At 38.0% G+C, this 27,854-nt stretch overlaps 1 protein-coding gene across 2 annotated transcripts in view; it reads right to left on the minus strand.

The window, feature by feature from the left end:
- Positions 1–8,228: 8,228 nt before the first annotated feature.
- LOC132808020 (structural maintenance of chromosomes protein 6-like) overlaps positions 8,229–27,854 on the minus strand; it is a 74,545-nt gene continuing 54,919 nt past the window's right edge. For both annotated transcript variants that reach the window (XM_060821920.1, XM_060821927.1), the window contains exons 18-27: positions 27,656–27,791; positions 27,476–27,556; positions 27,119–27,289; positions 26,883–27,020; positions 24,845–24,990; positions 20,064–20,189; positions 16,165–16,270; positions 14,151–14,303; positions 13,316–13,413; positions 8,229–8,828 (exon numbers count right to left, since the gene is read on the minus strand). In XM_060821920.1, coding sequence (XP_060677903.1) covers positions 8,717–8,828; positions 13,316–13,413; positions 14,151–14,303; positions 16,165–16,270; positions 20,064–20,189; positions 24,845–24,990; positions 26,883–27,020; positions 27,119–27,289; positions 27,476–27,556; positions 27,656–27,791 — 1,267 coding nt within the window. In that variant the 3' untranslated portion in view covers positions 8,229–8,716. The remainder of the gene's footprint in view (positions 8,829–13,315; positions 13,414–14,150; positions 14,304–16,164; positions 16,271–20,063; positions 20,190–24,844; positions 24,991–26,882; positions 27,021–27,118; positions 27,290–27,475; positions 27,557–27,655; positions 27,792–27,854) is intronic.

The raw sequence follows: 27,854 nt of genomic DNA on the forward strand, positions 1-27,854 counted from the left end.
TTAGGTATTAGCACCCCTCTGTGCCATAATGTTTAGATTTATTCTAATCTAAAAAATGAATTAACAGGATCTTTCATGGATTCATGCAGTTTTTAAGTACAATGTAACTGTGCAAGTACAAATTCACCCCACAATTTTTTGTTTGCGTGTGTGGAGGTGTCGGGTGGGGCTGGTGGGGTTGTGAGTGTCTGTGAGAGAGAGTGAGAGTGTGTGTGTGTGCGCTTCCAACACACTCCTACACACACACACACACACACACACTCTATCTCACAGGCACTCAGAACTTGCCCCCCCCCCCTCCCCCAAACACACATGCACAGATACACATACAAGTTTGTGGGATGAATTTGTACTTCATAGTTACATTGTACTTTGCTCAAAAACTGCATGAATCCATGTAAGATCCTGTTAATTCATTTTTTAGATTAGAATAAGTCTAAACATTATGGCACAGACAGCAGCACAGAGGGGTGCTAATATCCAATACATTGTCTGGGCCGACACCAATTGTTAAAGTTCACTTGAGAATGTTACTTTTTTTATAAAGAAGTTTTATGATTTACATATGAAAAAAGTGAAACCAACATGGTCATTCTAATAGATGAGAGACTTAACAAACAATCAAGGTATTTTTCGATGTATAATTTCAGTTACATCACACTGTAAATTTTTGCTATAAATTCTGTGTTTTACACTCCACAACCACCTGATGGAGTAGCGCTCCGGAAGCTGGAGCTTCCAATTCAACCTGTTGGACTATATTGTTGTGTGATTTTTAACCAGGAATAGGAAGGGTGAAATCACAATGCTGGGGTTGTACTACAGAGCCAGCAGGCGATAGAGGAAGAGATATGTAGTCAGATTCTGGAAAGTTGTGAAAATAATAGGGTTGTTGCAGTGGGTGATTTTAACTTCCTGTATATTGACTGAAACTTCTTAATACTGGGGGTTTAGATGGGAACCAATTTGTTCGGTGAGTCCTGGAAGGTTTGTTTGAACCATTATGTGGATTGTCCAGTGAGGGATGATTGGGGGGGGGGGGGCAGAATTGGATTAATGACCACCATTTCATAAGGTTTTGGATATTTATCAATATGGCCAAGCGTGGACCTGGGGTGAAGGTTTTAAATTGGGGGCAGGCCATCTGTAACTGAACAAGGCAAGAATTGGAGAGTGTGGATTAGGAGTGGCTATTTGAAGATAAATCCACTTCTAACACATGGGAGCCTTTTAAGGACCAGTTGAAAGAGTGTATATTCTGACGAAAATGAAAGACAGGAATGGCAGGATTCGGGAACGTTGGTTGACAAAAGAAATTTTGAGGAGAAAGTGAGGACTGCAGACGTTGGAGAGTCAGTGTCAAAAAATGTGGCCCTGGAAAAGCACAGCCAGTCAGGCAGCATCCGAGGAGCAGGAGAGTCGACATTTTGAGCAGAAGCTCTTCTTCAGCAAACTTTTTGACTCTGAGGGGAAATTATCAGCTTAGTCACAAAAAAGGAAGCATACCTAAGTCTAGGCAACTAAAACTAGACAAAGTCTTTGAAGAATATAGAGAAAGTAGGAAGGAGCTCAAACAGAGGAGGGCTAAAAGGGGATAGGAGATGCCCTTGACCAGCTGGGTTAAGGAGAATCCCAAGGCAATTTAGAGAGAGAGAGAGAGAGAGCAAGAGGGTAGCTAGGGAAAGAGTAGGCCCACTTAAAGGTAAAGGAGGGAGGTTATGTGAGGAGCCAGAGGAAATGGGTGAGATCCTTAATGTGTACTTTACATTGGTGAATACCAATGAGGGACATGAGAGATGTTGAGGTTAGGAAAAGATGTGCGAGCAGGTGAACATAATGAAGGAGGAAGTGTTGGGTGTTTTGAAATGTATTAAGGTAGACAACACCCCAGGGCCAGATGGAATCTATCTCAGGATACTGTTGGAGGGAAAGGAGGAAATAGCTAGGGCCTTAACAGATGCCCTTGCATCCTCTTTGGCCTCAGGCGAAGTTCCAGAGGACTGACGAATGGTCAACATTGTTCATTTGTTTAAGAAGGGAAACAGATAATCCATTTAATTACAAGCTGGTGAGCCTGACGTCAGTGGTGGGGAAGCTGCAGAAGATAATGAAAAGAAGGATTTATTCACATTAGGAAGCAAATGGATTTGTTAGTGATAGACAGCATGGGTTTGTGGGAGGAAAGTCATGTCTCACCAACTTGATAGAGTTTTTTGAGAGGTGACACACTACAGGAAGAACTTGGATGCTCTGAAAAGATGCAGAGAAGGTTTACCAGGATGTTGCCTGGTCTGAAGCATTTTAGTGATGATGAGAGGTTAGATAAACTGGGATTGTTTTCATTGGAAGATGGAAACTGAGGGACAACCTGATAAAGGTCTGCAAAATTATGAGAGGTATAGATAGGGTGGATAGTCAGAGGCTTTTTCCCAGGGTGGAAAGGTCAAATACAAAAGGGCATAGATTCAAGGTGAGAAGGGGAATGGTTATGGGAGAAATACTGGGAAAATTTTTCATACAGATTTTGGGTCCCCAGAACGTGCTGCCAGTAGAGATGGTGGAAGTAGGCACATTAGCAACGTTTAAGGCATATCCTGATAGACATATAAATGGGAGGAGAACAGAGGGACAGAAACCACATCTGGACAATAAGTAATGGCATTATAAAAGAACAGGAAATCGGTGCATTATTGATGGATCTAAGGGCCTGTACATGTGCTGGGTTGCATTGTATAGCATCAGTCAAACACAAGCATTCAAAGAATTCCTCAATACCTTTAAAATATTTGTTTGCAAGGCTTTAACAAAAAAAACATGGAGAGATTCCCTGTTGTATCTGATGCCATGGGAGACAGAGGAATAGGGTAAATTTAAAATTAGGATTCCTTTCCCCTTCTTAAGCCTGAGACATTGAGATATTGGTTGATTTACTTCTTTTTCATTTTAGTCCCACCACATACTGAGATAAACCAAAACATGTTCCTTAAACTCTGGCTTTCAGATCTCCAGTTCTTGAAACAAAGCAACAGCAAAAACCTTTAAAAGAAATCAAACAAATATTTTATCAAAACATTCAAAATGCAGGGGAATTGCTTCTGCCATTATTGACATACACATGCAAACAAGAAATTATGCTAAGAGGGGAAACAAATTATATTCTCAATCCAGAGTTGTTACAAGTCTGTACACATGCATTATAACTGCCTGGATATTATATTTATGGATGTTGCCAGGGTTTGAGCTATAGGGAGAGGTTGAATAGGCTGGGACTGTTGGGTAACCCTATAGAGGTTTATAAAATCATGAGGGGTGGGGGGGGGGGAAAGAGTCCAGCACTAGAGGGCATAGGTTTAGGCTGAGGGGGAAAAAATTTAAACGGAACTCAGGGACAACGTTTTCATACAGGGTGGTGCATGTTTGGAATGAGCTGCCAGAGGAAGTGGTGGAGGCTGGTACAATTGCAGCATTTAAAAGACATCTGAATGGGTATATGAATAGGAAGGGTTTTGAGGGATATAGGCCAAGTCCTGACAAATTGGACTACATTAGGTTAGGATATCTGGTGAGCATGGACGAGTTGGACCAAAGTGTCTGTTTCTGTGCTATACATCTCTATGACTCTGAGGTCTGGCAGCATTTGTGGAGATAAATCAGAGTTAACATTTCGGTCCAGTGATCCTTCCTCAGAACAGTTCTGAAGAAGGGTCACTGGACCCAAAACATCATCTCGGATTCCTCTCCACAGACGCTGCCAGACCTGTTGAGACTTTCTGTTTTTGTTTCAGATTTCCAGCATGGGCAGTTATTTCTGTTTTTTTTAGTCCAGCAACAGCTTCCTGAGTGAGCTGGCCCCATGGTTTTCCTCCTTACAGGCAAAACATAGGGTTCTTTCTCGCCAGCAACTTAGAAACAGATGCAGCTTGCATTGGAGGCTAAGGTCCCGCTAAGGTCCCTCTGGAAGTCAAACAGCATCTGAGTTGGAATCCCAGAATCGAAGACATAAGCAATTCAACAGGCTCAGCTTTCAGTCATATAAGTAATACAAGCATTTCAGATGTCGAGAGCCCACATCAATGGGCTAAGTTGGAAGATGCCAATTAGAGTTCCCATTATAAAGGTGAACATGCAACTTGAAAAGCATTAGCATTTTAACAAAATGACATTTAAGGTTTTCCTTTGTTTAGAGCTGAATAAAGACAGATGACTTGTCTCCAAACCTTTCCTGCTCCTCGGATGCTGCCTGACCTGCTGTGCTTTTCCAGCACCACTCCTATCTTGACTCTGATCTCTAGTATCTGCAGTCCTCACTTTCATCTCTAAACCTTTTTGTGTCAGACCTAGTTGGATTATCTATACACTAGAGTTCAGAAGCTTCTGGAAATATGATGCGACAATGTTAACAATTCTTGTGAAGGAGAAAATACATGGAGGATGAGCTTACAAATATTGAAGTGGAGAGCAAGAGCTTCTTTAAATATATAAAAGAGGAAGGGAAAGGCTCACATGGACCTAGACCCTTCAGAAAATGAGGCTGAGAAAACAATAATGGGAACAAGGAAATGGCAGGCAAATTAAATAAATACTTTGTATCAACCTGCATTGTCAAAAATAATAATAGAGCTCCAAAGATTGATTAATCAAAGGGCAAAAGAAGGGGACGAAAAAATACAATCGCTATCATGAGAGAAAAAGTATTATGGGAACTAATGGGGCTAAAAGCCAATAAGTCCCGAACTGTTGGATTGCATTCTACAAAATTAGTTATAGAGATAGCAGATTTCTTGAATTTAGATTCTTGAAAAATGCTATGAGTATTGGAAAACAACACTCAAAAAGGGAAGACAAAAAACATAGGCCACGTATTTTAACATTTATTATTGGTAAAATGTTAGACTCTACTATAAAAGGGTGTCATAGCAGAGGATTTCAAAATAACTTCACGGAGGAAGAGGTCCTGCCTGACAAGTTTATTAAAACTCTCTGGAGATATCAAACGGGATAAAGAGTTGTAAAATGTTTGCATTTCCAGAAGACATTTGATAAGATAGCACATGTTAGGCTACTTAAGATCTGACTGCGTTAGTATAGTATATTAGCATAATAGAGGATAGACTGGCTAACAAATAAGAGTTGGGATTAGGGAGGCATTGTTAATATGGCACCATGTGAGTGTCAAACATGTCAGCACAGGGGCCAGAATTATTTACAATTAACTTGGACAAGGACAACAAACATATTATCAACAAGGTTGAGGATGATACAAATGTAGGTGGGAAGGCAAGTGGTAGGGTGACACAATGTGTAGAGACTATGTAGACAGGCTGTGACTGGACAAGAAGTGGAAACATAATATAAAGAAGAACTGAATATTAAGCGAAATGGAAAAAAATACTGCAGAAAGCCACAGTTCTGAAACAGAATCATACTGTACTTAGAACTGAATCACTCCAGTACTTTCTATTTATGCAACACTGAAGGAATTGGGGGTCCTCCTGTATAAATCACATGTGTAAAAGCCAGCACACAAGTTCAACAGGGTAATAAGGAAGGCAAATGGCATGTTGACTTTTGTTTCAAAGGGAATGTATAAAAATCAGAAATCTTGCTAACATTTTATAAAGCACACTTCAGACCACATTTAGAAAATTATGAAGTTTTTGTCCCCTAATGCAAGGAAAGATAAACTGGCATGAAGAATGTCCAGAGAAGATTCCCTATGTTGATGCTAGCTATTACAGGATTTTCTTACAAGAGTTTGAACCTGTACGTACTGGAATTTAGATTTTAAATTATAATTGCAAGAATCTTGGGAGACTTGGTAGAGTAATACTGAGAGATTGTTGTCACTTAACAGGTGCGTCTAAGACCAGAGAGTGCAAATCTCAGAGAAAGGAATTGTCCAGTTAGGACAGAAATGAGGAGGAATTTCTTCTCTCAAGAAGATGGTGAATCTATGGAAGGGTCCACTTCTGCTCATATGTGCTGTTTTGCAGTGCAGCAAGGCTGTCCATTTTTAAAAGAAACAGAATTTAAAAACGCTAAAGAGAGCAATTTCTTAGGGATCGCTCTTTTGTGTGAGGATGAGGAAACTCCAGTAGTTAAACTAAAAAAGATATATGTCCACTTATTTGTTCAACCATATATGGACATGTTTCACACTTCTCTATGTAATCATGAAATGGACAACATGGAAGTAGTCATGTTCAGTGAGCACCTGTAAATTAAGAGATTTTGAGCAAGTTTCTAAGTACACATGTAAGCAAGATAGAATTAAGTAATGCTATCTTTGTGTTCTAGCATTGTAAATGTATGATCTAACATTTTAGCCAACTAAAGTGCCTTTCAGATTTACAACATGTTTCACTGTTAACGTATGACTTACAATAAAGCCCGTTAAAAGGGATTTTGTTATGGAGTGTTTTCGTTGAAAGATTCCAAACCAAATTGCAAACATCAAGTTGTAAAAAACTAAAATTTTATCAATTAATCCAACATGCACAACTTTACCTCATTTGAGAAAAACTTTGTGATGTTTGATTCATAGAATTAAGAGTACAGAAGGAACAACTGTTTATTAGGATTGATACAGTTCAGGAGGCCAATCAGCCCATCATACTGGTTCTTTGCTTTTTCTCTCTCCTAGGTACAGATATCCAAATTAATCCAATTCCCTTGCCCTTTTTCCATTGCCTATAAATATTTTCCCTTGAAATACCTATCCTATTGTTTCTTAGATCTTTCTTCTGAATTTGCTTCCACTACACTCTCAGGCAGTGCATACAAGATGACAATTACTTATTTCATAATGTTACCCTAATTCTTCTGCCAAGAACCTGAAATCTGTGTATTATGCTTAGCAACTCTACCACCTTCAAAGTTGCTCCTTATTTACACAATCAAAATTGTTCATGACTTTGAAAACCTCAAAATTTTCTCATCGCCTTTCTTATTACAATAACAACCAACTTTCCTGGCAACATATGGAGAGAGTTAATGGTTTGAGTCCAATGGACTTGAAATGTTAACTGTTTTCTCTGCGTAGATGTTGCCAAACCTACTGAGTTTCTCCAGCAATTTCTGTTTTTGTTTCAGATTTCCAGCATCTGCAGTTCTTCGTTTTATTTAACTAATTTTTCTGTTCTCTTCAGTTTTGCGACATTCCTGGTAGATTCTGACAAGACTTTTCTGTATTGTCTTGAAAACTTTAATGTTCCTTGAAAAGTGTAGTGCTCAGAACTGAGCACAATACTCCTGCTATAACCTAATATCTGGCAATGGTTGTGCATAATTTACTTGGCTTTTTAATCCATTTCTTTATTAATAAAATCAAGGATCTCATTTACCTCTATGATAACAATCTTTTCATCTGGTCCTAGCACCCTCAAAGATTTGTATACGTACAACCTCAGGTCTCTATTTTTGCTGCTCCTGTTAAATTAAACCATTATATTTATATTGCCTTTAATTTCTCATTTGAAACTCTTACTTCAAACAATTTCATCCGCTTGACTGCCTTTTTCAGCAGTCTGTCTAATGTTCCCCTTAACCTCAACATCTTCATTGTTTACATGTGCAATCTGCAATTTTCACATTATTGATTTTTATATATATGGGATCTATATGGTATCAATGCTGCATACCCACTTCCAGTCTGAAAAAACTTCTGTTTACCAATCTCTGCTTTCAGTCCTTTAAGTCATTTAGTATTTGTGTTGCCACTGACTCGACAGGCTTTAATTTAAAGTACATTATGTGGTACTTCATCGTGTAAAATAATATGAATCACAACAATCAAATCATTAATCCACTCCATTACTTAAAGTAATTTAATCAAGTTAATCAAAGATGATCTGTCAACAGCATTTTTTTTTGTGATTTGCAATTTAGTAGCTTACGCTTGAAAATGCCAATTTATTTTCTCCCAGATTATAGAGTTTCTACAACTTCCCTCACCAATTATGTGGGCTGACTGGCCAACAGATCCTGGGTTTATTCCTTGGCCCTTTTTGAAACAGAGGTATAAATTTGCAAATGCTCCAGCAAAAGCAAGTTCCACACAGTGCTTCCAGACTGTAATAAAAAACACAAACATGGAAGAAAGGACAACAAAAGCACCAGTTTTCAAACTTGGCCCATGAACATTTTGTAAACTACAGAGAATTTAAAAGTCATTGCAAAAGATTTATTCATTAATAATTTATAACTTTCAGCTTAATATTCTCATATTTTGCAACTAATACACAGAAGTTAAAACTTTAAAAATTACAATTGTATTTTATTGTACATTTAATATCGAAACTTACAAATGTTATATTTTCACTAGGTTTCACCAAGACGACATTCGTTTACCTGTTTAGACAAAAGTTTACAAAGCTTACCAAACCCTTCCCTTCAGGTAGTAACTGTAAAAAATAATTTGGTAGAAATGTATATTTGATGCAGTCATACATGTAATAGTTATGGCTTTTATGAACATGAATATATAGGTCATGGATACATTATAAATTAAAAGGTGCTACAAACAGAACATGGAAATGGTTAAAATAAAATGGTTACGACCTGAAACAAACAGTGGCTGGACATGTTTCAATGTGAAAGTCTTTCAACGTACACCAGTTCAGTTTTAAAAGAACAAGCGCATTTATAAGTTTCTTTTAAATGAATGTCCTTTCACATAAAACCATTAAGCTCTCTTTATAATACACATAATAGCCATTTAATCATCAGAGTCTTCAGCGTGATCTCGTGAACGGAAAGGTAGTGTGGTCTGTCCTCTTTCAGGATCGTGCATACGAAGGATTCTAATTAAGCGACTGGAAGGCAAAGAGCTGAAACAAAATAAAAATACATAGTTATTGAAACTGCACTCCAAGAGTATAAAGCAATTTCCTTGAAGTAATGTTGCCGTTGTCATCTTCATAACCTTTCCACTCTTCACTGTTGATGAACTGCTCTCATGCAACACTTTGCTCGCATTACCCAATCCTACACAAAGGCCAATTACACATCACCATTCTCCCTATGGGTCTACCTTGTTTTCTGGTATTTAATTTTAAAATTATTTTGCAGGTCTTTAAATTCTTTTTGGTGTGGAATCAATGGTATCTCAATGATTCTGATCTCCTGTTATGATACAAAGCTGATATTAAGAACTTTGCCCTATGAAACATTAGGAAAATCTAAACAGAATGAATTAATCTAAATTGTGCTTCCTCAACAAGCTGGAGCAGTGACAGAACAAAAAGTTCCTAAAAACTGCAGGATGTTTACCAATATAAAATAATGCTGACTATGGAAACCATTTCTCAGAATGAAAAAGATCCAAATTTAAGCAGTACTTAGATGTTTACAGAAGGGGACCAAATGAATATCTATGAATCTATGAGTCTGAGGATACAGAGTTAATGGAATAAAAGCAAATTTGACTGGAAGCAAACTTGCACAGTATCTGATCATTCTTTTCTCTGCATTTAAAGATGTATCCATAATTGCTAAACCAATTGCTTGTATCCAATTTATAAATAAACAGTTTTATTTAAGCCCTTCACACTGTTACTCAATGATGTGGGGAGCTTTTAGGCTCGAGTCACCATGGCAAAGGCAGTGGCATTGTTTATTAATGCAGTGATAAGTAAATGGATTTGCAACTGCAAAGCCACATGAGAAACGATTCACGTAGCATTTAAATCAAAAAGGTTCTTTTGAAAAGAACTTGAAACTAAAAGTGGTTCCCACCTTAAAGATCTACAAGAATGTGCTGAAACCTCTGCAAATTGAAGAAGGAAGTTTAACAAATTTGCCCACTAGCTAAGCATTACTGGTTTAATTTTTTTTCTCAGACATCTTCAACCTCTCCCTGCAGCAGGCCACTATCCCTGCCTTTTTCAAGAGGGCCAACATCATCTCTAGGCCTCAGAGGGCTCCTGCAGCATGTCTCAATGACTACCGCCCAGTGGCCTCAATTTCGGCAGTCATGAAGTGCTTTGAAAGACTGGTCATGGCATTAATCAACTCCAGCGTCCCCATTACTCTTGACGCACTTCAATTTGCTATCGGACCAGCAGGTTCATGTCAGATGCCATATCACTTGCCCTTCACTCCTCCCAAGAACATCTTGATAAGAAGAACAGCTATGTAAGAATTCTACTCACTGACTAGGGTTCAGCCTTCAACACTATTAGCCCCTCGAGACTGACTACAAAACTTAGCAATCTCGGATTAAGGTCCACTCTCTGCAACTGGATCTTCATGTGGCCACAGTGAAGATTGGGGACAATATTTCACCCTCACTAACACTCAACACTGGAGTTCCCCCAAAATGCATACTCAGCCCCCTACTGTACTCACTACTGTATACCCATGACTGTGTCACCAAATACCAGACTAATGCCATTTACAAATTCGCTGATGACACCACCATAATTGGTCGAACCTCAGATGGCGATGAAACAGACTATAGGCGGGAGGTGGAAGTCCTGGAAAAATGGTGCACTGAGAACAACCTAGCTCTCAATGCCAGCAAAACCAAGGAACTCATTATTGATTTTCGGCGGGACGTCCCCCTACACACTATCAACACAGAAATGGAATGAGTGGAGAGTGTCAAGTTCCTGGGAGTGATCAACAAGCTTTCTTGGATTCTTCATGTGGATGCATTGGTTACAAAGGCCCAACAACATCTCTTCTTGCTCAGGCAGCTGAGGAAGTTTGGCATGATGGCAAATACTCTTGCCAACTTTTATAGGTGTGCCATGGAGAGCATTGTCTGGATGTATCATTACCATTATGGCAACTGTACCATTCAAGATCAGAGACGGTTACAGAGAGTCGTGAACCTGGCCCGGACAATCACAAAAGCCAACCATCCACCTACAGAATCCATCTACCAGGCCCACTGTCAAGGAAAGGCCGCCAGCATTCTCAAAGATCCATCCCACCCTGGCAATGCTTTTCTACAACCTCTACCATCAAGAAGATACAGAAGCCTGAACACATGCACTAGCCGGTTTCGAACCAGTTTCTACCCTACTGTTGTTAGAATACTGAATGGACTCAAAATTTCTTAGCATTCGCCTGTCCCTGTGTTTTGGTTTTTGCTGCTGTTTATCTATTACTTATTTATCTGTGCTACTTAACTCTGTGATCTGCCTGTATTGCTCGCTACATAAAACTTTTCACTGTGCTTTGGTACACGTGACAATAACTTCAATTCAATTCTTTTATGTCGATTATTGAGCTCCTAGGCCTACCAAACCAATTCCTGGGATTGCAGGACTGACATATGAGTAGACAGTAGATCAGTTAGGACTATAGCCACTGGATTTCATAAAGATGAGGGAGAGAATCTCACAGAAACCTATGAAAATATAACATGACTAGACATAGGAAATGCAGAAAAAATGTTCCTAATGACCGGGATCACAGTTTAACATTATGGGTCAGCCATTAGGGACTAGGATAAGGAGAAATTTCTTCACCTACAGAGCGGTGAGGTGGTGGAAATTTCTGCCACAGTAAGCAGTTGAAACTAAAACATTGCATGTTTTCCTGATGCAATTAGGTATATCTTGGTGTTAAAGGGATCAAAAGATCTGGGGAGAAAGCAGGAGCAGGGTACTGAGTTAGATGATCAGTCATGATCATCCTAAATGGTGGAACAGCTCATTGTTGCTCCTATTTTCCATGGCACAAACTCCATACAGTTGAAACATGGATACAAGCATTATGGTTATTTATACTGAATGCAAATTTTACAGCTAGAATTCAAAAGAGGTGCATCTGTCTCAGACATCGTATGACAATACTGCCCCTTTAACAAGGTTATTTTGTCCTTGGTTTTTCCAAGAGGGGTTGTAAAGGCAGAAGTGCCGATTGGTCTGGAAGTGGCTACCTTTAAATAATGGCAGGGCAGTAGTCAGTTCTCCCAGTTCAGGTGTTTCTTTCTAGTTTGTTTTGTTTTAGCAGGCAATCAGAAATTACTGGCAGCACAGAAGCTGTTACTGTGAAAGAAAGGTTTCATGCTTCAACAGATGTTTCTTGCCTGGCTCTTCTCTCTGCAATCTCTCCTGCCTGTAAGAACCAGAGTTTGAATTTACCATTTGCCAAGGGGTGTGTTTTTGGGATGTTAAGGGTATTGGAACAGCTCCTTTGTTAAGGTGCGATTTTGAGTCGTTTGGATTTCCAAATAGTTAATTTAAATTCTGTTTTTTGTTTGTGTTTCAACCATAGTTGTGTAAATAAATTGTTTTGCTTAAGCAGAGTGGTTTGACCAGCCACATCACTCCTGGAATATCCACTTTACATCTGCCTTTAAAATTAGAAAAAGTTAGGGTCTGGGCAACCTTCTAAAAGAGTTTTCAGGAGATCTGGACTGGTCCACAACAATCTTCACAACTCAAACTTAACATGCTTTTGATAGTTGTTTGACCCATAATAGGTCTGCAACAGAAAAGCCACTTTATGGCAGCATAAAATGACACAGAGATAGATTAAGTGAATGGACAAAACTGTACAAATGGATTTCAATGTAAGAAAATATGAGATTGCCACTTCACTTTACAAAGGGACAACGCTCCAAAAGATTGTGATTTTAAATAAACTTGTTGGGACTATAACCTGGTGTCGTTTGACTTCTGATCTTGTCCACTCCAGTCAAGCACCAGCAGCTTCACATCAGGATCTATCAGGACATTATAGTAAAATCCACACAAAGAACCAACAAACAACATATCTACCGCAACCAGTCCTGATCAAAGAAAACCACTATAACTCATTGTGGCTGAAACAGTGCAAATAGTGCCGTCAGTTAACACAAATAACATAAGAGTTTTGATGAATGGCATGGAAACCACCTAGTTAAGTTGAACTGCCCCTTCAGGAAGCCTGTCACATTACTGAAAATTCTCACTTCTTTTAAAAAAAAGCTTTAAGCTATTTTCAAATATTATAGAAGAATAGTAGACAGAAACCTTCTCAGTTAGGTGTAGAGCTCTATGACTTGAGAGCAAATTCTGAATATTAATTAGTCCATACTGTCCAGAAATGGTATTAGAAAACACATCTACAATGAGGGATGGTAAGAGTTTTGGAATGCTTTCTTGCAAATCAAAACTAATGCAAGGTGAATTGCAAACTTTAGACCTGAAATTCTGTAAAAAGACAAGGAGATGTGGAAGCGGGTCACAGTTCATGTGATGGATCAAACTCAAAGGGCCAAATGACACATGCACCAATCAAGTAGCAAAAATGACAACTTCTGAGACATTAATTACCTTAAATGGAAATATGCAAATTAATGCATGAATAGAATATATACCTCATGTTTTGTGGTGTAAGAAAGATGAACTGGCGATAACGCTGAGAACTTGCCACTTTGAGCATCATGTCCATAGAAATTCTCCGATTAACCATATCCTGCAATTGAACAGGAATCCTTTCATTTTCTACAGTCAAATGTATTTCACTGAAAACTGAATGAAGTAACTAATTTGCTTTAATCTAAGTTAACTATACTTAAAAATCTAGGTTTACGCCACACAGCAAAGATAAGGTAGACTCTTCAACCGCTTAATAAACTACAGATAGGTTGACTTTAAAGAGTAAAAGCAAAAGCAAACATTGCTGCTCCTGTGCTAGAATCTCAGATCCCAAGAGATCATGTTCAAACCAGAACTGATGGCTAAGAAAGTTGAATCTATAGCACAATCAGGTAAATGTCAAATTGTAAATCTTTACAACAGGTGCCAATAGCAGACCGTTAGGAGAAAAGCTTGGTAATGATGTAATAGAAAGAAAATTAGAACCTCTCCTATCACTATTCCCAGCTTCGGGCTACAAAACACACATAAAAGTATAGGTTGCTACAACATCTCCTGAATCGTTTGTAGGCTAGTAGCATTATTTGGATGAATGGCTGCTGTGGATCAACGTGTTAACAGCACCAGATCCAGTTTGATTCAGGACCCAAGTCCTTCTGGCAGAGATAGCAAAGCCAGTGGCCTCAGACATGCATTCAGGCAACCAACTCAAAAAGGACAAACAGTCACAATACAGTGAGTTACGTTCCTCAGTTAAATTTGTTAGTTGCAATAAATGTTACTGTTTCAACACTAATTAGTTGAAAGATTAACTGAGCCTAGGCATAAGCCTACCATATAAACATCAAACTCATCCAAACAACGGAAAGGAGACTCCATGGTGTCCCATAGCGAAAGAATAAAACACACAGTTGAGAATGAGCGTTCACCACCAGAAAGGGACCTCATATCACTGAGTGCTGCCTTGTCTCCCTCCCCGGGTTGAACCTTTAATAAGAAAAGAGATTTTCAATTGGGTCAAATACAAATAAATGCAGCAAAAAAAATACTAGAAGAGAAACAATTTAATTTTACATGAACCCTTGCAAGCTACTCAAAATTTGAGCAAAATGGATAACAAAAGTACACCAAGCAACATAACTTGCAGAGGAATATATACTAATGCACCAAAAAAACTTCAATTTGCTTGATGTTTCAAAGATGGCTGTTTAGTTAAGAGGATCAATATTATTTTCAAAATTCTACAGGGGAGTTGCAAATGTAGATCTTCATAAACTAGCAAAAATCATAGTTTTTTCAGATTTGTTATATTAGTACTGTCATGTGGCTTTTCATTGGCTAAATTAATTTCACTACTAATACTTATACTACACTTACATATGCAGAATGTTAAAAGGTGACATTTAGGTGTTGCTGCTCATTGTTTACTTAACTTTTGCATTTCAACAAAATGCATTTACGCATGACTAATTTTCTTGCTTATTAGTAATTGGTTTTATTCATTATTATTGATTTTTGTTCTTCCTTTTGTGTTTTGTCAACTTCACTCCAAATGTGTTCAAAAACAGAACATTTACATTTGGCTCTGCATTGCATTAAACATTTTACACTACCAGCTATTTTACCTAGGCTGTATTTTGTCTCAGTTAGGTCTTGCTAATGACTAAAAAAGCTCTTAACAATCCCTCTGCATCATTCTCTTAGCTTCAAAATTAGGAACCTCAGATTTCATGAATTTTGAATGGAAATATAGGGCACAAGTACTGTGCAAAGTTTTGGTCGCCGTATTTTAAGAAGGATATTAAACTGGAGAGGGTTCAGAAAAGATTTACCAGGATGTTGTCAGGAATGGAGGATTTGAGTTATAAAAACAGGTTGGATAGCCTCAGACCTTGTTCCCACTGGAGCGTAGGAGGTTGAGGGGTGACCTTAAAAAAAAGTTTATAACATCATGAGGGGCATAGCTAAGTTGTACAACAAAGGTCTTCTTCGAAAGGTGGGGAAATTCAAAATTAAGAGGCATGTTTTTGAGGCAAGAGTGGTTAGTGTGTGGAATGAATTGCCAGAGGAAGTGGTGGATGCAGGTACAGTTACAACATTTAAAAGATATTTCAATAAGTACAATTAGTTTGGAGGGATATGGGCCAAATGCAAACAGGAGGGACTAGTTTAGTTTGGGAACATAGTCAACATGGACTAGTTAGACCGAAGGGTCTGTTTCCATGCTGTATGGCTCTACGACATCCATGATTCCTTAAGATAGAGCAATGCTTATCAGCTTCTCTTTTTCCTTAAATTGAACTGTCCCAGAGATACTTGGGCTAATAATCACCATTTTTGTTTTGTACACTCCAGTGGATGGAAGGAGGACAAAAATGGTCTCATGTCAGATGATACATTTTATTAGTTCAGATCCAAAACAAAGGATGCTTGGATTCTTCAATGGGTTAAAATTCCAATCAACACCCTTGGTAAGGGGTAAATGTAGGGAGGGGAATGGGTCTGGGTGGGTTGCTCTTCGGAGGGTCGGTATGGACTTGTTGGGCCGAAGGGCCTGTTTCTACACTGTAGGGAATAGAATCTAATCTAATCTAAAAAAATTAGACCAATAATAAATCTGTTGCTTGCATATGAAAGATGTCCCCAAGACAACACAAGGAAAATCTTTCTTTCTTTTCAAATGTATGGCTAAGCCAAAATTCAGACATCATGAAGAATTTTGAAAAGTTGAAACTCTAACTGTAATCTTCAATATTTCTGAATACTATATAACTATTTATTCCAGATTTATGGAACTATCTTCTCTATATTCACACAAAAAAATCAGAATATGTTGTAAATAACTCACAGCAATTGAAAGTGTCGCATTCTTATGATCAAAACTCATTTTCCCATGGTAACCACGCTGGGACAGCATTGAATCAAAATAATACTTGCAGCGAAGAGAAATATACCTATTTAATTCAAGCATAAATGAAAACAATGTTACTTATATTTACATAATACAGCAGATGCAATATGCAATGAAGGTTTACCAGTTTCATTTCTTGAATGGCAAGTTTGACATATAAAGAAAGGTTGAATCGGTTAGGATTATATTAACTGGAGTTCAAAAGAATGAGTGGGGATCGCACAGAAACCTAGAAATTTCTAGCATGTAAGACCTACAGGGGAGCCCAGAACCAGGAGTCACAGTAAGAGTATAGAGAAAAACCATTTAGGACTGAGATGAGGAGAAATTTCTTCACTCAGAGATGAGCCTGTGGAATTCACTATTACAGGAAACAGTTGAGGCCAAAACATTGTATGATTTTCAAGGGGTTGGATAGAGCACTTGGGTGGAAGTGATCAAAGGATATGTGTGGAAAGGCATCAGGATACTGATGTGGATGATCAGCCGCAATCGTCATGAATAATGGATCAGGTTTGAAGGTGCACAATGGCCTACTCCTACTGCTATCATCTATGTTGGGATAATTTCCCATGCTGTATTGTAGCCTTATAATTCTAAATTTATTAGCGGAATCTAAATTTTAACATCTGGTGGGAATCGAGCATTAGACTGGGTTTTCTCGATTACGGTTCAACACCATTACCAGTCTATCCTTGTCTGTCCATCTGTGGCTAGGGTGGGGTTGAGCTGACAGTCAAGTGTCAAGTTGATGGCAGAGGTTGAGGATTACAACTTTGATCTTACCAGTGTTTAGCTAGAGGAAACTGCAGCTCATCCAAGACAGGATGCAGAATAAACTTTTGCACAGCAAAGATAGTGGAAGTAATAGGAAGCAGATAGATGTAAGGTAACAGGTGCATGCATTTATATACAGGGGATATTGCCATTAAAAGAAAACATTGGCTTGAGTTTTACATGCTTTCACAATAAATACAAAATAAGGAATAAATACATTTGGACCAAACAATGGTTAGAGCACTGTCACATACTGAATTGTATTACAGAAATTATGCTGAAGAGATGGGCAGTGCAGATTCATGAGATGGTGTCCAAACTTAGGTATTACAGTTATAGTACACACTTGAAAATGAGGCTGTATTCATTGTTCAATAAGCAAAGATTGATTTTAAGTATGAAGAATGCTAGAAACATTAGGTCAGTCCTAAACAGGAACATCTGAACATTCACCTTTAAAGACAGCATAAACATTACTAAATAATGATTCTAAATGACAATCCACCCCATGAATAAATGGTAACGCATCGACACATTTTGTATGAAAACACATGATCATGTTTTTGAAGAATACTTGAGTTTGGAATTGAAGAATACATAAATAAAAAATGCTCCAAGAAACAAGATTTTGTACTTGCCTGCTGGCAATATGAATCTGCTACTCAACTAAGCAGAGCAAAAAGTGCAGACTGCTGGACTAGGTTAACACTATGACATCTTGTTCAATATGATGAATGAGCAAGGATTGAGATGCCATTGCAATTATGACAAACAACAGGAGTTAAAGAACTAAAACAGACGAATGAACTTTAGGAATGCCTGGGGAATGGTCAAGAGTTTTAAATCTGACTTGAAACATCATTATGAAATGAATTATCTGAGGTTAACAGTGAGGTTTACACACAATATGCAAGATGATGATGATGGCGATACTATTCAGGCAGAGAAAGCCACAGTAATTACAAGAAACATCAATCCAGTGAAAAATCTTTTAGTTGTTAACTCATTCAATTGCACTGTGTTGAACAGCAGGTGCATTTGCACAATGAATGGAGTGAATTAATTCAAATGTTGCCTAGATGAATGGTTCCCAATCTTTTCAGTTTCAAGACCGACTTCAGTGAAACAAACAATTCCATGGCAGACACCCTTTTTCAGCTTAAATGATTGCTCATCAGGTTCACATTTACATTCACAATATCCAGAGTTAGAATGGAGACACCAAGTGATCAGTAATGGTCTGCCACAGCCGCCTCAATCCTGCCAGCCGTCCATCCCACCATCATCCAGCTGAATGTGCCCAAATTGCAGAGGTCATCGTGCAGCCCACGTATGGAGAGGAAGCCTGGTTGCTGCACACAGCAGCTGTCCTCAAACATGCAGGGCTCAAGTGAAATGGTAAGCTGAATTCTTCCCCTGGACTCAGCTCTAACTAAAGGGGCGGCACTGCATACTACAGCTCCAACACTCACCACATTCTCAGCTCCACACTGGCTCAACCCAGACTGCCACAGGAGCAGCAGCACACAATCTGATTGGCTCAGCCAAGCAAAAGGTCAAAGGTACCAGTCGCATCAGTACCATGCAAAATGACAGCACTATACAACTGAGAACTGGCCCAGGCCTCCACCCTGCGTACTGAGTCAGAGTTATACAGTATGGAAACAGACCTTTTGGTCCAACTCATTCATGCCAACCAGATATCCAAAACAAGCCCCAGTTACCAGCATTTGGCCCACACTATCTGTAAACCTTTTCTATTCATGTACCCATCCAGATGCCTTTTAAATGTTGTAATTTTACCTTCCACCACTTCCTCTGGCAGCTCGTTCCATACTTGAACCACTCTCTGCATGAAAAAGTTACCCCTTAGATCCCTTTTAAATCTTTTCCCTCTCACCTTAAATCTAGACCCTATAATTTTGGATTCCCCTAACCTGGGAAAAATATGTTGGCTATTCACTCTATCCATGCCCCTCATGATTTTATAAACTTCAGCCTCCGACGCTCCAGTGAAAAATGCCCTAGCCTGTTCAGTGCCTCCCTGTATCTTAAACTCTCTAATCCTGGCAACATCCTTGAAAGTCTTCTACTCTTTCAAGTTTAACAACATCGTTCCTACAGCAGGGAGACCAGAACTGAACGTAATATTCCATAAGTAGCCTCACCACTGTCCTGTATAGCTTCAACGTAATGTCCTAACTACGATACTCAATGAAGTGAACAATGAAGACATGTGTGACAAATACCTTCTTCACAACCCTGTGCATATGTAACAAAGTGAAATAATTTTTACCATTGAGCAGGTTGTGTCTGCTCACTCTGTCCAAAATATCCATTGAGACTACATAATTTAAACATTTCACAAAGGATCCTGATAGATTTGTGGTAACATTAGACAATGTATGATCAAATTGGAAAATGGACTTAAGACACAGAACAACCATGACCTAACTAAATGGTGAGAATTTGAGAAACAGTATGGCCTACTAATGCTCGTGTTCCCAAATGTACATCAAAACAAGAAATCAATACAAAATGTGTAGTGCAAAACAATTATAATACACTTCAACTCAAATATTCCAATTTCAGCATGACAACCAAGGAATAAAAATGCTAACAGTGGAAATAAATAGCAGGTTCACAGGTGGAATGTTAACCTATTCTGCTCTCTGTACAATTGCTGACAGACTTGTTGTTATGTATTTCCAAACTTCTAAGAACAGATTCTGGAAATGTCATTTTGAACATGGTACATCTAAAACTAGCACATCAAAGGTAGGCAGTTCTCATACACTGCACCTCCCTGGGAATGTAGAAGAAAACTGTGAATTATTGTGAAGTGAGTGCATCAGGTGCATGCAGCACACACAAAGTCCAGTTTTAGTCCACAGTTTCCTTGGGTCAGCATATGCACCATAAAGATAGATGCATAATATGCCTTGGTAATATATTTGTGCAGAACTGTCAATTCAGACAAAGAAAAAACTGTGGCATGCCTGAGTAGTGCAAGTATCAACCTGGTGGCCTTAGTGGAACAGCATAAATTAATAAATTACCTCCTGAATATTTTATACGCTTTGTGCCTTTCCTCCATTATTTTATCAAGCAGCTGCATAAACTTCTTCAAGTTCTTAATCTGGCTTTTGACATTCTTGTATGTTTCCAAAACATCAAAGTACTGCCTGTTAAAAATAACAATAAGAAATTAAGTCAATACATGTGAAACATAAAATCTTAAGAATATAAGTTTATTTGAACAGGAACCAGAACACAGAAAACAATAAGCAATCCATGCAAGTTCAAGTAATTTAAATTCATGAACATACAAAATCGACCAAAAATCATCTTGCAATTAAAACAGCCATTGCAACTTCAAATTCAAAACACTGACTTGTGAATATTTGTCAACATTAACTTCAGTTTTATGTTATACAAACGTTGATTTAAGCTTCGGCCCTTAAATAAATATGAACACTATCAGTCTGGATTAGATTTTACTACTTAAAATTCTGCAGAAAACATTCCTTTGCTTCTGCAATCTTTCAATCATTTTCCCTGACAATTTGATAATTTGGTCATAGGCTCTACTGACATTTTGAGACGTGTACGCCATTTTCTCTTCAAAATAAAAGCTTAGCCTATACAAACTACCTCTCCCAGGAGGTCACCAATATCAAATACTGACAGCTATGCAATTCTATAGTTTTGCTCCATAACCATAAACTCTGTTGTAACATCTGAAACTGTGCCAACCATTTTTGCACATGAAAATATCTGACAAACAGCAATGAGATAATGACCAATCTGCTCACATTAGTGGAGAAATTAATATTAGCCTGAAACCAAGAAGTACTCCATTGTTCTTAAATGGTCCACAGAAAGAGGAAAATGGAGCTTAGATTAAGTATGGCAAAGAAACCACCTATAACAATGTAGAATTACCTTAGTATTGCAATGAAATATCAACCTGGATCATGAGTTCAAGCTTCTGGAATAGAACTTGAACTTGACTACCTGCCCCAAAAGGTGTGAATGATGTCACTGAACTACACATGATGTAACATCCATTGGGTAAGCATTAGCTTTGGAATGAAGGGAGCAGATTTAGAGATTTTCTTTACATTTGCATCTTGAGCTGGGGGCAGGAGATGGAGAGGCTAAATAATGTCAACATCAAAAAAACATTCCCCCAGTTCCAAGCTTATACTAAAGACACCTCGAACATTAATCACCTGCATCTTGGAAACTGTAATACTAATATACTTAGCTATATCAGTGTCTTGGAACATATCAAATAAATCTACAAAAGAAAACAGTGCGATTGAACCATAAGGAAATTTTGAGATTCTGACTTTATGCTATCCTAAAAAATTTATCTGACATAGCTATCTAAGAATTTAAACTCAGTGTTGGATTGCTGTTGTGAATAACTTTGCAATTGCCTGCCTGTAAGAAATTGCAGAGATAAGGCAAAGCAGTAATTAATGACTTAACGATTTCGAAAGGAAATCTATCGAGGTCATATCTTGTGTGAGCAGGGTACTTGCTAAAATTAACAAATGTGGGCAAAAGCAGCTCACCAGAAATTGTGTTAGAATAGAAGTCATATAAGCTGTGATTACTTGTAGAGTTCAAGAATTGAAAGATTTTTTAAGAAGAATTTTGATAATGTTAGCAAATAATTACACTATGTGCATCAATGCATCACACACTTTACATATAAATTATGAATCATTACATTGCGCTGCAAAGAGATGGAAGGATGTCAGTTGACACTTGCAATATAAAACACAAAAGTGATAAAACCACAATCAGAGACATGGTACTCTTGCCAGCAAAGTGTGATTTATAAATTGCAAACTTTGCAAAGACTTATCATAATAAATACGACGAATGTGGGCAGGAAAGGAGACAATGTATGGAGAATGACATCAATTTGAGCCAATCATATTAACTATGAAAAATTACAACCTAATAAGGTAAGGCAGCAGTACCCCAAGAAGGGCAAGTAAATCTTCAACATCACTGAAGTGGAAAAGTCAGGTAGTGAATTATTTGCCTCAGAATTCCTGGCCACTGACATGCTCTTATGGCCACAGTATTTTTTATATTTCTAGTCTAGTTCAATTTCTAGTCAGTATGCTGCAGGATATTGATATTGGGGAATTATCAGCCATAACATCATTGAAAGTCAAAAATATCAAGAGAAGATGGTTAGATTCTCTCTTGTTGGAGTGTTTCGCTGGAGTTCCCTCCCTAATGGCACTGTGGGTCAACCCACAACAGGTGGACTGCAGCAGTTCAAGAACACAGATCACCACCAACTTCTCAAGGGCAGCTCGGGGCAGACAATAAATGCTGGCCCAATCAAATCTCACAAATAAATAAATTATAAAAAACATAGATACTGCCTGGTATTAGTGCGCCAAGAATGTGTTTAAGCATCACAATGTACTTAATGTGAGTAACTTAAATTCTGAAACATGTGCCAACATTTATAGCTGAAAATGTGTTGCTGGTCAAAGCACAGCAGGCCAGGCAGCATCTCAGGAATAGGGAATTCGACGTTTCGAGCATAAGCCCTTCATCTAAACATCATAACTTTGTGATGTATCACATGAACACCATTAAAGAAATGTCAATATATTTACACTGTTCATGTGACCTTTCCTCAGTATGGCTTGCTCTCACTACAACGTCCTTACCGTTACCATCCTTGGCTCCTGGTATTACTTCCCACTCTGGCACCAACACCACCTGCAACCATCTCCACACTTGCCCCCCACCCCCCAAAACCAGTGCTGTTCCGCCTAGCCTTACCTTTTGCCCTCTAACCCAACTTACGCCCCTGGGCTGCCTCTTCTTCCTTCACTCATTTTGAACTCACATTTAAATCCTGAGCTCTACCTAGTGGCAGATGTTCATCAGTACAGACCTCTGCTGATGCCTGCACTAACCAAGTGGCCAATTTCTGCCACTAGATGGAGTCTGATTAAAGTAAAAGTAATATATGGCATTGCAAATTGTACTTCTTTAATATTGAGTTTTATGTTGAAAGTTATTTCAGCAGAAATGCACAGCACTGCACATACATGACAATATGGTCCAGATAGGAGAAGGGTGAAACACTTGGTAAGGATAAACAAGGCAAAAGATAGAAGATGAATAGTAGCTTCCTAAGGAGGACCAAGGCAAATAGAGACATTGGTATCCATGTCCACTAATCCCAGAAGTGAATGAAGGAGCAAATTACTGCAGATGCTGGAATCTGTACTGAACACAAATGCTGGAGATCACAGTGGGTCAGACAGCATCCATGCAGTGAGTGAGAGAGACAGCAGGCTAACATTAGTGCAGATGACTCTTCATGACCGGTGAATAAAGTGGTTAGGAAGACACAAGAATGCTTGTCTTTATAAGCCAGGGCATGAAGTATAGGAGCAGGGATGTCCAATTGGAAGCGCATTAAACATTGGACTAGAGTATTGTATGTAGTTCTGGAATTCACATTATTGGAGGGATGTGATTGCATTAAAAAGAATACAGAGAAGATTTACAAGGATGTTGCCTGGGCTGGACTTTTAGCTCGGAGGATATAGATTGGAGTTATTTTCCTTAGAACAGAGGAGACCTGGGCAGGTGGAAAGATTGAAATAGTCAAAATCATTGGGGGTAGGGGTGAGCTGCATAGATAGGCGAAGACTTCTCTCTTTGTTGGAGGGGGTCATTGAACAGGGGGTTATACATTTAAAGTAAAAGGCAGGAGATTTATAGGCACATGAGGAAAAGATTTTTCACCCAGAGAATATGGGAACGTGGACTTCGTTGTCTCTAAATTGCTGGAGGTTGAAATCCTCATGTCATTTTAGTATGCTGAAGCATAAAATGATCGAAAAGGGGATAAAATAGTTTGGCGCTAAGTTTTGACTGGTGCAGACATGTGATGGGCTGAAGGGCTTTTTCTGTTTAGACTTCGATGACATTTTCTGAGGTAAGGTACATTTAAGGTAACTAAAATCTAGCTTTAACTGATTAGTTGACTAATCCATCCTTCACAAAATTATTTTACTTCATTGTGATTTTCAGGAAAGCAGCAATATTTTTTAGTTGAGGACTTACTGTAATCAGAACCAAGAGTCCAAAACGGACTTAAAGATTAAAATACCACCAGTGCACATGTGCAGCAGTGAAAATGCAGTTTGATAATGTGTAACAAAACTGAAAAATAACATGGTAAATTTGGAGAAATACTTGACGAAGATATGCACCTTTAATGCTAGAACATTTTGAAATGGTTACTTAAAGCTAAGACAATTTAGAAAGGCAAAAGGAGAAAATCAAGGAAAATTATCCCAAGATGGTTAACAACAATAGTAGTACAGCAACAATGCCCAATATCGGAGCAACCAAGCAATATAGAACTGTGAGAAAATAGATTTCAAATAAAAATGCTGAAGTGTTGATACTGATATGACTTTTAAAGAAAACCATTTTATTCAAAGTAATTCCTTTTCCTTCTCTCTTAAATTCTATGGTCTCCATCAGTTCAATCTCTTCTGACATAGCATTGCAGTAACAAAAAAAAAAGCATGTTCTACAAACATCAATCTTCGAACCAACATAACCAAAACGTACATAATTTTAGGGATCTTGTGGTGTGCAAATTGGGCATTTCCATAAATTACTATGTTGACTATACTGCATAAGTAATTCACGGATTATTAAGTACTTTGCAACATCCCGAATCTGTAAAAGGTTTCAAAGAAAGGAACGGTTCTCAAAATGAAAGAAAATATGATCTTTCATTTGTTGAGTTCATTAGAAATATAACAAATACCTGGTAATTTCTTCCTTGTTCCCATGGCGCTCTTGCTCTGTGCTGATCCTCTCTCTCAGTCGGTTGATCTCCACGTCAATACTTTTGGGAGTTCTGACAACCTCCAATCGCTCTGCATAAATCTGCTTGGCTTTAGCAGTATTTTCCTGGAATAAACAAGAAAATAAGGACCTGAGCAAGTGAAATAGGGCACTTTGCATCATAATCTCATTCCAACTACCAGATGTACCATCCGTAATATCTATACGCCTATGGAAGTTTGCAAGGAAAGAAATTTACGTTTTTGTACAGTTGCATGTCATGTACATGTTCAAACCTTCTCAGCTGAGCAATTTCTGCAGAGAATGGCAAATTCAGCAGGAGTACGCTAAGATGCACTTTTTATTCAAATACCTGTCTACACTCTAACATTTAAAAAGCCAAAAGAATATCAATTTCTAAAAAAAAAAAATCTCAATGGGTTTGATGGTGAATTTTGATATTTCCACTATTAGGAAATATTATCATTCTTCAATGATAAGAGATCGCAGCTTGGAGAAAATTATTTTATTTTAGAAACAGAGCTGTGATATTAAGAAATTGCTTGTCACAAGTTGAGACAGAGACCACTAGTACTTTAAAGTGCAATTGAAAAAGATTTAGTGGAGAATAATTTAGAGTTGTTAGACCACAACAAGGCAGCTAAACTAGTTTGATTGTTGCAACAAAGAGCTGTCAGACACACAATGAACTAAAAGGCCCCTTCTGTGCTATTAACATTTAGGCAATTGCTCTCCAGAGTTCAGTCTAAACTCAGAATGTTATTGCAAATCACAACACCATGCTTATAACATTTCCCATCTGAAAGAAAATCCCAGCAGTATTTGGACAGCCCCACTTAAATAGTTCAGTGTTGAGTACATTGAACCAATGGCTATTTTGTATTACCTACCTTGTGATAATTGTCAGTCGTGATCTTGACTGACTCAGTAGCAGGAATCGTAAAATCAGAAACAGGATAGCCAGACAGAGAAAATATCTCAATGTCAGCACAAAGACTTAGGACCAAACTCGGATAGAACGTTCCTATTAAAACAAAGCAGTCTCAAAGGCAGAGGAGAAAGAGAGGACTGCAGATGCTGGAGATCAGAGTCAAAAGTATGGCATTGGAAAAGCTTGAGATGTCGTCTTTCCTGCTCCTTGGATGCTGCCTGACCTTGTGCTTTTCCAGTGCCACACTTTTGACTCTGATCTGCAGTCCTCCCTTTCTCCTCTGCTTTTGAGACTGCTTTGTTTCAACAGGAACGCTCTATCAGGGTTTGGTCCTAAGTATTCTGACAGGATATCTGCTTGGTGGAGGAGGAAGCTCTTCAAGTGAATTTGCAAGTTTTATGGCACCATTTCAATTTGCTAGTGTATCAAAATATTGCAAAACACAAAGTAACTGATTTTATGGAATTATTTTAGCAGTTTTTTCTACAATTCAACAAGTTTTCAATAAAAGATAAGTCCCACATCACAGGAAGGTGGCAGGGTCGAACTCCGATCTCAGTTTGACCAACATAAGCTCAACAGTAAGTTATATCCTCAGAATCTTTAGTTATGGGAAGGTACAAGTTAAATAATACTTAATTGTCTGATCTCAGGGTCAGATTCAGCTGTAATGTGCTTTGTATAATCAGAAATTCTCTCCTTCATAGGTTAGTTGAAATTGAGTCACCGAAGATATCAGATAGATTTATGATCAGCGTTACAGTAGAGGTTTATGGAGGGCAAACAGGAAAGTGAAGTTGGGCTATAGTCAGATTAACCAATATCTAGGGCTGTGTGTTCATTTATACAACTTAAAAACATGACTGAAAAATATCAATCAATATTTAAGAAAAAAGTCATTATAGTCAAACTACAGATAACATAGTTAAACAATTTCAGAATAAGTCAAATAAAAAAATGCAAAACTTATGCTAATACTTTTACCACACAATGACTTTTATTTTACAAAAATGCTCTGATGTTTTAGCAGGTGGTCACTCACAAAATGAAAAAAATCGGTGTATACCTCCAAAACCTTTTCTTTACTCTCCAGGTTCTCTTTTAGCTTATCTATTCCCTCCAAGTGTTCTTTTCTTTTCTCATCATAATGTCTTTTATGATGTTTACATTTTCCAACTTCTGTGTCAATCTTACTTAACTCATCCTGTTTTGAAGAAATGTTGGTAATTTTAAAATTGAATATTTATAATTCTGTAACAAGCCAAGAAAAGTTGAAAAAAACTGTACACAATCAATTTGCACCTTAATTGGATCAGCTCCTTCAGCTATTAAACTGATCTTCTCCTTCACCTCTTTGTACCTTTGTTCAGCCTCATTCACTATCTTTCGGTGCTCATCCATATCTTTCCTGGCTTCTTCCAGCTTATTCCTGCCAGACACAATTCTGTGCCAGATATCTTGTACTTCTTCTTCCTACATTTTGTTGTTTTAAAAGTAAAGGAAGTAAAGAGTCAATCAGAAGGAAATCAGTTCCCATCCAAACTTCTATGAATGAAGTATCTTCATGCAACCTCAAATCACCAGAAGTTCATTTTGAGCACTATTTCAAAAGTGTAATGCACAAGCCTAAACTAATTCAAAAATGGTCAAGACACTCACCAATGTGGAAATGTCTACAGACTGTGGCTCATCCACATTTTCCAAATCTGAAATTTCTAGCTTTATTTTTGTCATACTTTCCTAAACCAAAAAGGATTGAAAAATATATATAAAGGTCATTTTTCTTCTCTTCTAGAAGTACATCCAATTATGTTTTGGTTCTAAATTTTAGCTACAGACCTGGATTTTCCTCTTTTGCATTTGTTTCATTTTCATCTGAGTTTCATTTATCCGAATTTCTTCTATTATTGACTGCAATCGTTGCTGAAAATGTGACAACTTAGCCATCTTGTTGCTCACTTCCATTTCGAGTTGACTGAAATATAGAAAACAAACTTCAGCAATCAAACCATATTTCTAGAAAACAAATGATAGTTAA

The sequence above is a fragment of the Hemiscyllium ocellatum genome, chromosome 3 (assembly GCF_020745735.1).
Source record: "Hemiscyllium ocellatum isolate sHemOce1 chromosome 3, sHemOce1.pat.X.cur, whole genome shotgun sequence".
Lineage (NCBI taxonomy): Eukaryota > Metazoa > Chordata > Chondrichthyes > Orectolobiformes > Hemiscylliidae > Hemiscyllium > Hemiscyllium ocellatum.